Source organism: Hydra vulgaris, chromosome 01, assembly GCF_038396675.1.
Source record: "Hydra vulgaris chromosome 01, alternate assembly HydraT2T_AEP".
Classification (NCBI taxonomy): Eukaryota; Metazoa; Cnidaria; class Hydrozoa; order Anthoathecata; family Hydridae; genus Hydra; species Hydra vulgaris.
In genome coordinates, this window is record NC_088920.1 from 7805001 (window position 1) to 7819744 (window position 14744).

At 28.0% G+C, this 14744-nt stretch overlaps 3 protein-coding genes across 3 annotated transcripts in view; all 3 read left to right on the forward strand.

Annotated features, from left to right (window-relative positions):
* LOC136074040 (uncharacterized) overlaps positions 1-4554 on the forward strand; it is a 4891-nt gene extending 337 nt beyond the window's left edge. The window contains exons 1-2 of the mRNA XM_065786339.1: positions 1-3437; positions 3532-4554. The exon at positions 1-3437 is cut by the window's left edge and continues 337 nt beyond it. Of these exons, the coding sequence (XP_065642411.1) occupies positions 1-3437; positions 3532-4554 (4460 nt within the window). The remainder of the gene's footprint in view (positions 3438-3531) is intronic.
* Positions 4555-4643: 89 nt separating this feature from the next.
* LOC136074041 (uncharacterized) lies at positions 4644-11522 on the forward strand. Its single transcript, XM_065786340.1, has 3 exons — positions 4644-4871; positions 10755-11047; positions 11306-11522. Exons 1-3 carry the CDS (start codon positions 4644-4646, stop codon positions 11520-11522), a joined length of 738 nt encoding a protein of 245 aa, XP_065642412.1.
* Positions 11523-11671: 149 nt separating this feature from the next.
* Positions 11672-12546, forward strand: LOC136074768 (uncharacterized). Its single transcript, XM_065787069.1, has 4 exons — positions 11672-11880; positions 11963-12039; positions 12130-12335; positions 12429-12546. The coding sequence occupies exons 1-4, from the start codon at positions 11726-11728 to the stop codon at positions 12528-12530; spliced, it is 540 nt and encodes a 179-aa protein (XP_065643141.1). The 5' UTR covers positions 11672-11725; the 3' UTR covers positions 12531-12546.
* Positions 12547-14744: the final 2198 nt, after the last annotated feature.

Consider the following 14744-nt stretch of genomic DNA (forward strand, 5'->3'; position numbering starts at 1 on the left):
CATTTAAAAGTAATATAATGATTAAGCTTCCAACCTTGAAAATTGAAGCATTTGACGGCAATTGGGAAAATTGGCAACCCTTTTGGGAAAATTTCGACTGTGCGATAAATAAAAACGATGACCTAAGTAATATTCAAAAAATGACTTATTTAAGGAACTTGGTTCAAGGTCAAGCATATTCAGCTATTAATGGTCTGTCGCTTTCTAACGATAATCACATTATAGCTTTAGATATTTTAAAACAAAGATTTTCGAGTAAACAATTGACAGTTTCTTTTTATATGAAAAAATTATTAAAGCTTGAACGCATTAACAATATTAAAAATATAAGTTCTTTGCGAAATCTTCTAGATACTGTGGAAATTCAGATACGTAGTCTAGAAAATATTGGTATTAATTCCTCGATATATGGGTCTTTACTTGTACCAATAATACTTGAAAAGCTTCCAGAGGAGCTCAATTTAATTATTAGTCGTAAATTAGATGAAGATGGAACCTGGGAAATTAAAGATGTGTTCGATATTTTAAAATCTGAGTTAAGAGCGCGAGAACACATAAATTCTTCTAACGTAAATACTTTACCTTTCACTGCCAGTACGTTTCATTCGAGTGATAATTCAAATAGTAAATACGATAAGAAAACTTATAATTATAAAAGAAATGATTCTTATTCACCTGTGTGTTTATTTTGCGAATATAACCACAAATCGCATCAGTGTAAATTAGTAACTAACATTACGGCTAGAAAAAAGATTCTAAGTGATAAAAAGTGTTGTTTCCGTTGTCTTAGTAATAAACATTATAGCAATAAGTGTTCATCAAAATTAAAATGTTTTAAATGCAATCGATTTCATCATGTATCTATTTGTGACAGTGACAATAGAGATAAACATAATAACAACAAAGACAGCGAGTTGACTTCAGTAGCGAGTACATCTTTTCTTTCTGCTTCTAAATCTGTTCTTCAACCTACTGAAACCGTATTGTTACAAACAGCAATAGCTACTGTTAAAAATCAAGATCATTCCAGATTTGCTACATGCCGAATTTTATTTGATAATTGTTCGCAACTAAGCTACGTAACTCCTGAGACTTGTGCCAAACTTAACCTAAAACGTATTAATAGTAAAGAAATTAACATTAAAACATTTGGGCACGGTAGCATTTCTGAAGTCTTAGATAGAGTGACAGTTTCTATCAAAAGTATTTATGGTTATTTTATAAGTATTGAATGTTTTGTAAAGGATATATGTTCCCCTTTAAGTGGGCAGCATATTAATATAGCACGTAATAATTATAAACATCTTAAGGGTCTTAAATTAGCCGATCATAATAATTCTAAAGAAAATTTATCAGTTGACATTTTAATAGGAGCAAACTTTTATTGGAAGTTTATAGAAAATTCTATTATTAGGGGAGCTTCTAGTCCCGTAGCGATTAAATCTAAATTAGGATATTTAATAAGTGGTCCCATGATAGTTAATAGGGATCAATTTGATTATTCAACTGTTTTAACTTCTCATGTTTTAAAGGTTGCGTCTGATTTTAATAGGGAACAAGTTTTAATTAAAAATGACTTTAATTTATTATGGGATGATTCCAAAATTAGTGAAAGTGATAAGATTGTTTATGAAAACTTTCAGAAAAATATTAAGTTTAATGGTTTAATGTATGAAGTCGAATTGCCTTTTAAAACAGATCATCCGGTGATAGGCGACAATTACAATTTATGCAAGTCTAGGTTTTTAGCATTAGAGAAAAAACTTGCAAGCGATAGAGATTTGTTTGCATCTTACAATAATATTATTAAGGATCAATTATCTAAAGGCATTATTGAGAAAGTCTCTAATTTTGAATCAAATATTGGTGAAGTTCACTATTTACCTCACCGCCCTGTAATACGTGAAGACAAACTAACTTCAAAGTTGCGTATAGTTTTCGATGCAAGTGCTTGCACATCTGGTCCTTCGTTAAATGAGTGTCTATTTTCAGGACCATCACTTACAACTTCATTATATAGTATACTTTTACGTTTTCGTGCAAAGCGGATCGCTATAATTGCCGATATTGAGAAAGCTTTTTTAAACATCGCATTAGCTGAAAAGCATCGTGACTTTGTAAGATTTCTATGGTACAAAGACTTATTTGATTTAGACAATAATAATTTAAAAAGTGCTGATTTAAGTGTTTATCGATTGTGTCGAGTTTTGTTTGGCGTGACTTCTTCTCCTTTCTTATTATCTGCGACCTTAATTAATCACGCTAAACATTATGCTGCGAACGATTTTGAATTTAGCAAGAAATTAATTCAATCTTTACATGTAGATGATTTTAATGCAAGTTTCGATTCTGTTGCCGAAGGACTTTTATTTTATAATAAAGCGAAATCGTGTTTAAGAGAAGGAAATTTTTACCTTAGGAAATTCGAGTCAAATTCAATGGAGCTTAATAGTTTAATCAAAGAGGACAATCCAACCTCAAGTGACATAACAAAAGTTCTTGGTTTAAAATGGAATAAAATTGAAGATAACTTTATTTTTTCCTTTCAGGATTTATTATATTTAGTGCACAATAAACCTTCTAAAAGAAGTATTCTTAGATTCGTTGCAAGTTTTTATGATCCTTTGGGATTAGTGAATCCCATTATTGTAAGATGTAAGATATTATTTCAGTCGATTTGTAAGTTAAAGTTAGGTTGGAATTCACTTATAGGAGATGATATATTGGTTGAATGGAATGATATTATTAATGATTTAGGTGCAGTACCTTTTATTTGTGTTCCAAGATGGTATAGTAAGTGTGTAGTCAAGATCCAAAACATTCAATTTGAGTTATATGGTTTTTGCGATGCGAGCCTAAAAGCCTATGGGTGTTGTATTTATTTAAGGAGTAGCGCTGAGGGAATTGCGAACTCTTGTCTAGTTACTTCTAAATCTAGACTTTCTCCTTTGCTTAAAAATACTATTCCTAAGTTAGAATTAAGGGCAATGTTATTGTTAGCTAATTTGTTTTTAGTTGTATACAAAGAATTATCTTGTGTTTTAAATATTTCTTGCATCAAGTTATTTTCTGAATCTATTATTTGTCTTAATTGGGTAAACAATGTAAATAAAAAATATGAAGCATTTGTTGAGAAACGCTTAGGAAAAATTCGTTCTTTGTATGATATTAATTTTTGGAGTTATATTGAAAGTGAAAGAAATCCCGCGGATATTATATCTCGCGGATGTAGATTTAGTACTTTTCAAAAAAACGACCTTTGGTTTAAAGGTCCAAGTTTTCTATTCAATGATTTTATTTCATGGCCTTCATTTGATTTAAGCAAGCAAGGAGATTCTCTGTCTGAAGTCGCAACTTTAATTACTTCAGAACATTCTATAGTTAATTTAGATTTTATGAATATCAAGAATTTTAAAACATACGATCGTCTTCTTAAGGTTACAGCTTTAGTTTTACGTTTTGTTCGCATTATTAAAAAAGAATTCAATAATGATTTTTATATAATAACTACTTTAGAACTAAATAATGCAGGAATTGTTGTGGATTAAATTTATTCAGAAAAGTATTTTTAATAGTGAGTCTTACAACCAACTTAAAAGAGATTTAGGATTTTTTACTGTTAATGAATTAATTCGTTGTAAAGGTCGTCTTAGTAACGCACCGATTCCTTTTGATTCTAAGTTTCCTATATACTTACCTATCAAGAGTTACTTTTCTAATTTAATTATATTACATTATCATTATATTACTAAACATGGTGGTGTTAAAGAAACATTAAATGAATTGAGAACTAAGTTTTGGTTGTCAAAATCTCGTAGTCTAATTAAGACTATAATTAGAAATTGTCATGTTTGCAGAAGATTTGACAGTAAACCCTATAAATATCCGAATTCTCCGCCTCTACCCTTATCGAGAGTTAGTGATAAATATGCATTTAAGTACGTTGGAGTAGATCTTTGCGGTCCAATTATGATTAAAAATATTTATGAATCTAATATGATGTACAAAGCGTGGATATTTGTCGCTACATGTTGTAGTACACGTTTTCTTTATTTAGATTTGGTGCCCGATTGTTCAGCGGAAGCTTGCATTCGTGGTCTTCGGCGCTTTATTAGTCGCTTTGGCGCACCCTTACAATTCATAAGTGATAATGGTTCTAACTTCTCTGCGGAAGAAACTCAAAGCTTCACGAGTTTACGACGTATACGATGGTGTTTTAACGTTCCAGCAGCTCCTTGGTGGGGAGGGATATTCGAAAGAATGATCCAAACCACCAAAAGAGTGATTAAAAAAGTGCTTGAAACATCAAGAGTAACTTACGAAGAAATGACTACGATTCTGGCTGAAATTGTTGTTACTATCAATAACCGGCCGATTACATTTCTTTACGATGTGCCTGGTGACGAACCACTAACCCCAAATCATCTCGTGTTTGGGAGGAAATTACCTTTAGAATCTGTGAATCTTAGTAACCTTTTACCTACAGACCAAGGCAATAATAAGCAAAGATATTTACACCAAGAAGCAATTTTGGATTTCTATTGGCATTTCTGAAGAAAAAGAAGAAATTAAGGAAAGAAGAATATTTAACAAGTTTACGAGAATTGCATAAAAGCGTGACACATCGAAGTTGGGGATTTCAAATGAAAGTCGGCGATGTTGTGATAATCGGCGATCCAAAGGTTCCATGTTCAGTGTGGAAAATGGGGGTTATGCAAAGGTTGCGATATTCAAATGATGGTCAAGTACGTGCTGCCGAAATACGTGTCATCTCTGGCGATAGATCTGTTATTATTAAAAGAACAGCAAATAAACTTTATCTGTTAGAAAGACATTACGATATTGAAGAACAATCAACTCAAGTAACATTTGTGAGTGAAAAGAACATTAAAATTTTAAATAACAATTTAAAAGTGCCGGCCGCAGTGTTGCGTTAGTTTGCTAACGCAACAGCCAGTTGGTTTCTTGTTTTTATATATATAAGAGAAAGCGCTCCTTTCTCGCTCTCTTGCGTTTATATAACACTACGTGTGACTTGGCGTATTCACTTGGCGTGATCCAAGGTTTATTGTAAATAACGAGTCGTATCTTCAAGAAATATATTGTAAAGTAATCTTATCTACGTGATTTATTACTAGAGTCCCTTATAAACTTTTTACATACTACTATATACGCACATACACATTTTAGCTGTATTTTAACTCCTATAAATAGTTAAAATAGAGATAAAATGTCTAATACAAATACAACAATAGTGTCATCATAAAATTATTTTAAAAACTAACAAATGTCAAAATCTATATCTGAATGTGTAACTAATGGATAAAAGTAAAATATTTGTACTTACCAGCGTAACGGTTATATTAAAAAGTGAAGAAGAGTTTGAGTTTAAAAGTTTAATTAAAAGGTAAAAATCGATTGAAAGAAAATAAATGATTAATTGCTTCAAATTAAACTAACTCTCGTCACTTAGACCATGCGACGAAACATTTAAATAAAATATAATTATAAATAAATTTATAAAACGTACGGGAAACTTTTACGATTCAAAAACACGCAGTATACAGTCGGTTAATGGTTGGCACGGAATGCCGAGAGTTAGCCAACTATAGCCAATACTGGCCCGTCAGTTGGACCAACTAAAGCGTGTTTACTGGGTATAAACTTACAAATGTAAAGATGCACACATATATAAGCTGCTAACAATTAAACATAAGCTAGGATTTAAAAGAAGATCACTTATAAAATACAAGCAAGCAAAATAAAGACAAATATAACATACAACAAAATGAAGCAAGATTAAAAATTAAAGATTAATAAAAAAATTATCAAGTGGAAAAATACATTTTTTTAGATTGAGCTTAAAAAGATAAAAGGAAGTTGGTTGATCAAAATTCAGCAAAACAATATTATTCTAAAGGTGGGCCTACGAGAAGCAATGCAAAATTTAATAAATTTTGTGTGAAAAAACGGTTCATTAAAATAATTATGTTTCTCGTATCGTATTTGTTGTTAGGTTTGAGTTTAATAACATTATTAAAAGCGGTTGGGGATAAATTATTTCTCCATAAGTATACAAAGCATAAAACTTTAAAAACATTGAGTTCAAATAAATTTAATAACCCCATTTCAGTAAAAATAGGTTTTGTATGTGTAAAACGATCAGCATAGTTAATTATGTTTTTAACAACGATAAAGAAGTTTTAACTTACTTTTTACTGTACTCCTTCAAACAGGGTTAGCATAATTTATGCTACTGTGGATAAAATAGTAATAAAGTTGGCTTAAGCAAATTTTGTTAAGGTAATTACGAGCTTTATATAGAATCCCAATGTTTTTTGAAATTTTAGTAGATACATAATTAATGTGTTGATTCCAGGAGATGTTTTTATTGAGATAAATGCCTAAGAATATTGTAACGGAAGTATTTTTACTTCAATTTCGCCTATATAGAGCTGCGGCAAGTTTGTTGGTAAAAGTCGCTTTTTTGCATAGGAATGGAATAGAGTCTATTTGGTTTTGTTAATACTTAAAGTTAGCTAATTACATTTAAACCAAATTGATATACAGTATATCATGCTGTATATATCAATATATAATGCTGTAATTCTTTATTCATAGTGGTAAAGTGTTCATATATATTACTGCTTGAGAGGAATAGATTGGTATCATCTGCGTACATGATACTTATAAGGTTAGAAGCTTTATTCAAATCATTTATATATATCAAGAAAAGTCCGAGGATTTATATATCATTTATGTATATCAAGAAAAGTCGGAGGAATGAACCTTGAGGAACATCACAGACGATATCGAAATAATATTTTGATAACCGTTGCTACTAATTACAAATTGTTTTCTTTTTGTTAAGTAGCTTCTAAACCATTTTAAAGCAGTACCTTTTGTTCCATAATATTTAAGTTTTTGTAGTAAAACATAAAGATCTAATGTGTCGAAAGCTTTTGGTAGTCAATGAAGATACCAAACATGTACTGCGATTTTTCAAAGGATTTCGAGATTTCATGCACAAATTGGATTATTGCATGCTCTGTTGAGTTTTTAAAGCCGAATTGTTTGTTATATAGTAAGTTATTTTTTTGAGATGTTTGTATATATTATTCTTTCTAAAAATTTTTTTAGCAACTTTTAATTATTCAGGGAACATTCTTTGATTAACAGAAGCTTTAAAAAGAAACTTTAAAAAGAACATGTTTTAATATACCGAAACAGTGTATAATTACATTTCCATTAATTTTATCTGCTCTTGTTGCTTTATTTCTTTTCAAAGAATTCAAAGCTATATCAAATTCCTCAAAAGATAATTCTGAAGTTAACTCATCAGTACAAAAGCAATTATCCATAGGTACGAGGAAATCATTAAAGGAAGCCGTCGTATTTGGAATCTAATTTGATAGGGAAGGACCTATCCCAATAAAAAGTTCATTAAATTCATGGGATATGGCTCTTGATTCGTTAAACTTATGTTATCAACTTTAATCATTTGTGGCAGGAAACCTAAGCATGATTTTTGTTTTCCAGTAATTTCTTTCTTAATTTGCCATGTGCGTTTTAAGTCGTTTTTGCATTTATTAATTAGTTCTGAGTAGTAATTTCTTTGTAGGCTATTACGTATGTTTTCAAATAGATATTTGTAGTTTTTATATATTTTTTCGCTAACAAGTGTTTTTGTTTTTAGATATTTAATATATTACTTCTGTTTAAGTTTTGACAATTTCTTTAATCCCTTCGTAATCCAGGGACTTTTTTGAGGTTTTGTTTATTTTTATTATTTTTTCAACAATTGGAAAATTAGCTTTGTAAACAGAATGTTACGAAGTTTCGTAATATTGTTTGCATTGTCATTAAAATCAATATGATTCCAATGGAATAAAGATAACTGATCTTTAAATAGTTCAAGATTTTTTTTGTTTGAAAATATGTTTTTTTACAACTATTGGGGTGTTAATATTTTTTTCTAAATTTGAGTTGAAAATCAGGAATATAGGAAAATGATCGGATATATCAGTTTTTATGATAACTTTTTGAATATCTTTATTAAAAATGTCTGTTGTAATGATATTATCTATTAGGGTAGTTTATTGTTACTCTAGTAGGGCTTTTAATTAAGGGTATAGATCCTGTTTCATAAAAATTTTTAACTATATGGTCATCGTAGTAAAGAAAACAATTCATATTAAAGTCCCCAAAAACAATTTTTTTTTTTTTTTTTTCTGCGTCACTTGTTTTCACGATGTGTTGTAAAACATGCTTTGATTTAAACTTTTTTAAATTGCATTTTGAAAAAGAAAATCTTCCTCTAAAAAATCTAAAAGTTTTTCAAAATTCTGATTTAAGCTTCTTATAGTGAGGTGGAGAATTGTAATTCGATTTGAACATTTTTAAATTGCATTCTGAAAAAGAAAACCTTCTATTTCTTTAGGATAAAAATAAGCGCAAACCTTAAACGTATTGCGAAAAAAATTATTATCTGGATCTATGTTTTCAAAACCATGTTTAAAATAAAATTAGTTTAAGTAAGGTTTCTTTTTAAGAATGCGTACTAAGATTATATTGTTTAGAGCGTTTTTAAAAATATTATTTAAAAAAAAAATAATTTTACCGTAAAGAACCGAAACATTCTCACCATTCAAACGTCGTTTTTCCGCAAACAATTTTCTTCTAATTGCAACCGTTTCGCGAGAAAAATCTTCATTTACCTAAATGTTTGTTTCTCTGAAACGAGTTGATTCGTTTAAAATTTTTGCTTCGTCTTTGCATTGTTGAAGTTTTAAAACTTTTGCCCTCGGACGCCCAACTTTTTTCGGTCCAGTACAATGTGCACGTTGAATTTCAATGCCCTTTAAACCCAGTTTTTGAAGAATAAAGTTAATGAACCTTTTCTTCGGTTGCTTGCCAAAATTCGACTTTGTCTTCACATATGCTATCATTTTTAAAGTTAAATCTCCGTGATCTATCCTTAAGGTTACGGATTTATTTGTTTAAAAATTCATTATCAATTCTTTCTTTCTCTAATTGTTTCTTATCGATTTTGTTAAATAAATGTTTTTTGCTGTTTTCAATTTTTTTATCAACGTGTTCATTGAAGTTTAAATTTTTTTTAATCTTTTGCGTTTTTGCGTTGGCAATGATATTTGTCTCAAATTTATTCAATCTTTCGTTAAATATTTTTGTGTTTGCACTAACATTAGAAGTTACAGATTATTCTTGGTTTTTAAATATAACTTATGTTTCCTTCTTAAAATCATCCGGCATTTCTTTCATTATTATTATTTTTTTCTTGGTGTGTTACCGCCATTCTTAATATTAACAAGATCTTTTTATGTTTCTATATTATATTTAAAGTTATTTATTTATTACTTTATTATATTTATTATTTATTACAAAATTATTTATTTAATACTTTACTTATTCACTTTTTCTATTCAAAAACTTTTATTTATTTCAGAAGAATTTTTAATATTTTTGCGCAACAAACACGGCAGTTTCAAATTGATACTTATTGGAACTTTATTCTGAGCATGCGCAGTCAACATTTGTAAAACTGGAGAAAATTTTAGGTTATTTCAATTATTTCTTTCTGAAGCTCAGCTACTCCAACTTGATTTTATTTATGTTTGATATTTCGAAATTTTTCCTAACCGAAGCGATTTGTTTCAGAGATAACTGATAAAATCTTGTTTTTTAAATTTTGGTGTTGCAAATAGGATTTTCAAGGAAAACTTTTAAATTAAACGGTAAAAAATTGTTCTTAAAATTTCATATTTTTTAAGCATCTATGTTATAATATAACGAATTTTCTGTATCTGAAAGTAAATATTTTTATTTTTATCAGTTTATTGTACTTCCTTTAAACTTAATTGTAGAGACCGATTATTTTTTTTTTGGGGCTAATTTTTAATTTATCTTACATAATGCTATATTTAGATATTTTATAAACATGGACCATTTATCCAAGTTAAGTCTCATTTGCAGAATATGTGGAGAATATATAATGAAAGACTCAGTTGATGTGTGTAAATATTCTGAAAGAATCGAAAATTCATTTTATATAAACATCAACATTGATAATAAAAATGTTCATCCACAAAAAATGTGTAGGAAGTGCTATATCATTATGAGGAACATTGAAAAAGGTTCTAGCACCAGTGTTAAAGTAGTTGAATGGCCATTAGCATGTGCAGACAAATAATCCTGTTTCTCTAAAGATTCTGGTAGGAAAGTTAAAAAATGTAAACCTGGTCGACCATGTATAATAGAACAAAATCAGAAAAGATGGACCAGGCCAATCATTAATAGCTTAATTGCTAGTATACCAGAACAAACTTTGCGTTTAAATGCAATTGATATTGATCCTGTATCAAATCCCCATTTAGACTTATGTATATGCAATTTGTGCAACAACATTATGTATAAGCCACTAATACTAAAAGATTGTCATCATTCTTTTTGCTCAGTGTGTATATTTAAGGAGATTGAAGGAAAGCTGGAAACAGAAACAAAATGCTTTATTTGTAATCAACATTAAAAGACAATGATGCTATACCACGGATTGTCGAAGATGCTGCATTACATGTAATAAAGCAAAAGCTAGTTATCTCTGAGTCAAACTTTATTGCATTTCCTTCCGGAGGACCTAGGGTAGGCGTATTTTTAATATATAGCAAAATAAAATAAACTGTATTATGTTTTGTTGTAATTAATAAAACATAATTTGATTTCACTTTTCTTTCTAGCCTTTGTACTTTACTTCCAACTCGATGGCATACAAAGAGGGCTCAGATGTTAGTAAAAGGACAATTAAAAAAAGACATCAAGCTGTTTTAAATTCTTTAAATGTGACCTCTGGTATGGCCACCACATCAAAACTTCAGCAAACCTCTGCTATTTTGAATTCATTCGAAGTAAAAGATCAAGTTAAAATATTGAAGATGTCAGACATACCTTTATCAGTTGTAAGTGCTGAAGAAATGATAAGTATGAAAGCTCATATGGGAATTACATATTCAAACATGAAGATACTTGCAAGGTAAATTAACTTCATATATATATATATATATATATATATATATATATATATATATATATATATATATATATATATATATATATATATATATATATATATATATATATATATATATATATATATATATATATATTATTTATATATATATTATTTATATATATATTATTTATATATATACAAAATTTAAATTTGACCAAATCAAACTAAAATAAAAGTGTGAATAAATAAAAAAACAAAATGTTTAAAATTTTATTATAGATGGCTTAAAACCAAAGATATAAAATGTGCATCAAACAAAAAGCAACGAAAAGTAGCTAAATCCTGGTCTGGAGAGGATTGGGTAGTTTGCAATGCTCCGTTTAACTTTCTTTTAAAAGACTCCAGTGATTCATTTGAATCAAAAAATGCTCCTTGGGGATACATTAAAGATCTTCCATCACATATAACAAACAAACTCAATCTTCTAAAAAAGTAAAGATAGTATTTTACATAAATGTGTGTCTGTATAAAAATGTTGTCATTTTATATGCTTTTTTATTAAAAGTTTATTTATTTTTTAAAATTATTTTAAATTCAATTACAAATTAAATAGAAAAAATTTGCTACAGCATTCCAATATAAAAAAATGAAGAAATTCATATTAAAATTGGTGGTGATTATGGTGGTGGATCCTGTAAGATGTGTTATCAAATTGTGAATGTTGATAAGCCGAATGCCAGAAGAAACACAAATGTATTTAGTATTTTTGAAGCAAAAGAATACAAACCCAACCTTATTGTGGGTCTCTCAATGTTCACACAACAAATTAATCAATTGCAGTCACTGTGTTGGAAGTAGGTTTTATTTTATCATATTGTTTTCATATTGTATTTAGATAAATAGATTTTAATCTACTTTAAAAAAAATTATTTTTAGTGAGAAAAAAATAAGAGTATTTATCTTTGGTGATTACAAGTTCTTATGTTCGGCATATGGAATTACTGGTGCAAATGGTATAAATTCAAATAATAAAATTGTGCAACAAACAAATCATATTTAGTGGCTTTTTAAATGCAATGTATAAAATTATATTATCATATTAGGTCGACATGCTTGCTTGTTTTGTCATATAACTCGTGTAGAGATGAAAAAGCCAGATGCTCAACAACTAAGTAATTGTTCCAGTCGTACGCTGGAAACGCTTGATGCAGATTTGCAAAAATTCATTCAAAAATGTCAAATACCAAGGTTTGCAAAGTATTGTAACAATGTCATTGATTCACCACTTTTCAATATTCCTTTAACACAAGTATTTTTATAATATATTACATTTTTATAGTATATTATATTTTTACTTATTTATATCATTTTAAAATTGTTTTTATTGATTTAATGAATCGAGGTTGGCATTCCATCGTTGCATATCTCATTAGGAATTTATCTTAAATTTTTTAATATGCTGGAAAATTGGCTGTCATCTCATAGATATAAAAATTGCAGCTAAAATGTGTTTAAGAAATAACACTGTAAACAACAAAAGTTTTGATGAGTACATTGCACTTCAGTTGAAAATATATGAACAAGAAAAGATTATTTCTGAATATTGTGAAAAAATAACGCTAATTCATGAAGCAATGGCAACACAAGTTCTACGTTCTCCTGAAAATAAAGAATATCTCAATGAAATTTTTCAGCCCAGAGTAGTTCATTTTATGGAGAAGAAAAATGCTAAGGTATATTAAGTTAATATTTGAAATAATGAAATAAAATAATCTATAGTTTTATGTGAATGAAACATTTATCAATGCAATAGCAAATGCTTCTGTGTGTGTGTGTTTATGTAGTGCTGTTTTTTATATAGCTTATTGAATTAGAAGAGTTAAAAACTAAAACATTTGAAAAATCGCATGGACCACTTGTGAAAAAGCTTGATGAAGTTCTATGTGGTCTTAATGTTCAAAGACAAGCTTACTACGGAAAATGCTTTATATTTATTGCTTGTAAATATAAATTGTATAAATATTTTTGTAAATATATAATGTATAGAAGTATATATATATATATATATATATATATATATATATATATATATATATATATATATATATATATATATATATATATATATATATATATCTATGTATATATATATATACTAATTCTGTAAATTATAAAATTTATTTTTCATCTATTAGTTAAACAGTGTCCTACATCTTTGCAATTCGATACCTAAGATAGTAACAGATCTTGGATTTATTGATACAGATGTACATAATGAGGCAAAGATCTTAAGTGAGAAATTTGTAAATTTGTTCTCCAAATACGGTACATGCTACAACTTTATGAATTCAAGTGAAATAATTAATAATAATCCATTATTAGAATTAGGTAAAAATACATGTTTATAAACTGTTTGTATTAAGTTACTTGTATTAAATTTCCTCTTGCTTGCATAATTATTCTTACTTTGTTTTTCACGTTTTTTAATTTAATTTTTTTTTTGGAATCAGAAGGAGCCATTGGAGAATTAATGAGTTACTTTCGTAAAACATGGCCCAATGAGTCCATTACGCCAAAAATGCATTTATTAGAAAACCATTGTGTTGATTTCATTAGAAATTGGGGTTTAGGTCTTGATATTTATGGAGAGCAAGGCTTAGAAAGCATGCATGCTGAATTCAACAGTATGAACAGCACCTTCTGCCATATGAAAGGAAAACAAAGACCACAAAGTATTCTGTCTAATCATTACATCAAAAACTCCCCTGAAGCTTTGGAAATTCGTCCTACTATTCAAGAAAGAAAAACTTATAAAAGAAAAGCCTTGTGATGTTTCATAGATAATTGTATATACGATAGTAATTGCATAACGACTTAATTTTAATGTTTATTATTAAAATAATGTATATATATATATATATATATATATATATATATATATATATATATATATATATATATATATATATATATATATATATATATATATATATATATATTTCCGAATATAATAAATATTTAGTATAATAAATAGTTAATATTTTGTATACTAGACAACAAAGAATATTTCATTTTATATTTATTAGATTGTTATTCCTTAAGTTTTTGCGGACATCTTAGAAAGTTTCTATAGTTACTTTCGGAAGTTTTAGGGGGAAAACGTATATTTTTATTTTACGAAAAAAGTATATAAAAAAAAATAATCGGTTCTTCAAAATTTGACAGAATCTCCAAATACCTTAACTCCTTCTCTTAAACATTTCAGCTTTTCTCAAAAAATTCATTTAAGTACTTATTTATCAAGAATTACTGACTTCCCTTAAATTTTTAACTAAAAAAACTGAAAAGTTCTAGATCCTATAAAATAGGGATTAATGCTTTTTATATATTTTTTTTTTTTTTATTGAAAACTAGTATAACCTAATATTTAATAAAATAGAAAAGTTTAATAAACTATTTTTATCAATAAGTATTTAAAATTTAGTTGTTAAAAAAGTGATTTTTATGTTGTTTTTTTGCGTTCTGCATCTTTATTGAATAATTAACCAAATAAATATTTGTCAATGCGCATGCCCAGAATAAAGTTCCATTACGAAACTGCCGTGAAAAGCGTTTGTTCTCTTCAAAAGCTTGCGTCAAACAAACAAATAAAATAAAAAAAAGATTTTATCAACAAGATATAGTTTAATAAAGTCTATAGAAAAGAATAATGCCCGAT

Bases quoted from the DNA above. Each gene is read 5' to 3' on its own strand.
- LOC136074768 (XM_065787069.1), top strand. From the start codon at position 11,726: ATGTGTTATCAAATTGTGAATGTTGATAAGCCGAATGCCAGAAGAAAC. The intron at 11,881-11,962 runs GTAGGTTTTATT...AATTATTTTTAG, and splicing joins TTGCAGTCACTGTGTTGGAA to TGAGAAAAAAATAAGAGTAT. The intron at 12,040-12,129 runs GTATAAATTCAA...TTATCATATTAG, and splicing joins TGGAATTACTGGTGCAAATG to GTCGACATGCTTGCTTGTTT.
- LOC136074041 (XM_065786340.1), top strand. From the start codon at position 4,644: ATGAAAGTCGGCGATGTTGTGATAATCGGCGATCCAAAGGTTCCATGT. The intron at 4,872-10,754 runs GTGAGTGAAAAG...TTTTCTTTCTAG, and splicing joins AATCAACTCAAGTAACATTT to CCTTTGTACTTTACTTCCAA. The intron at 11,048-11,305 runs GTAAATTAACTT...ATTTTATTATAG, and splicing joins AACATGAAGATACTTGCAAG to ATGGCTTAAAACCAAAGATA.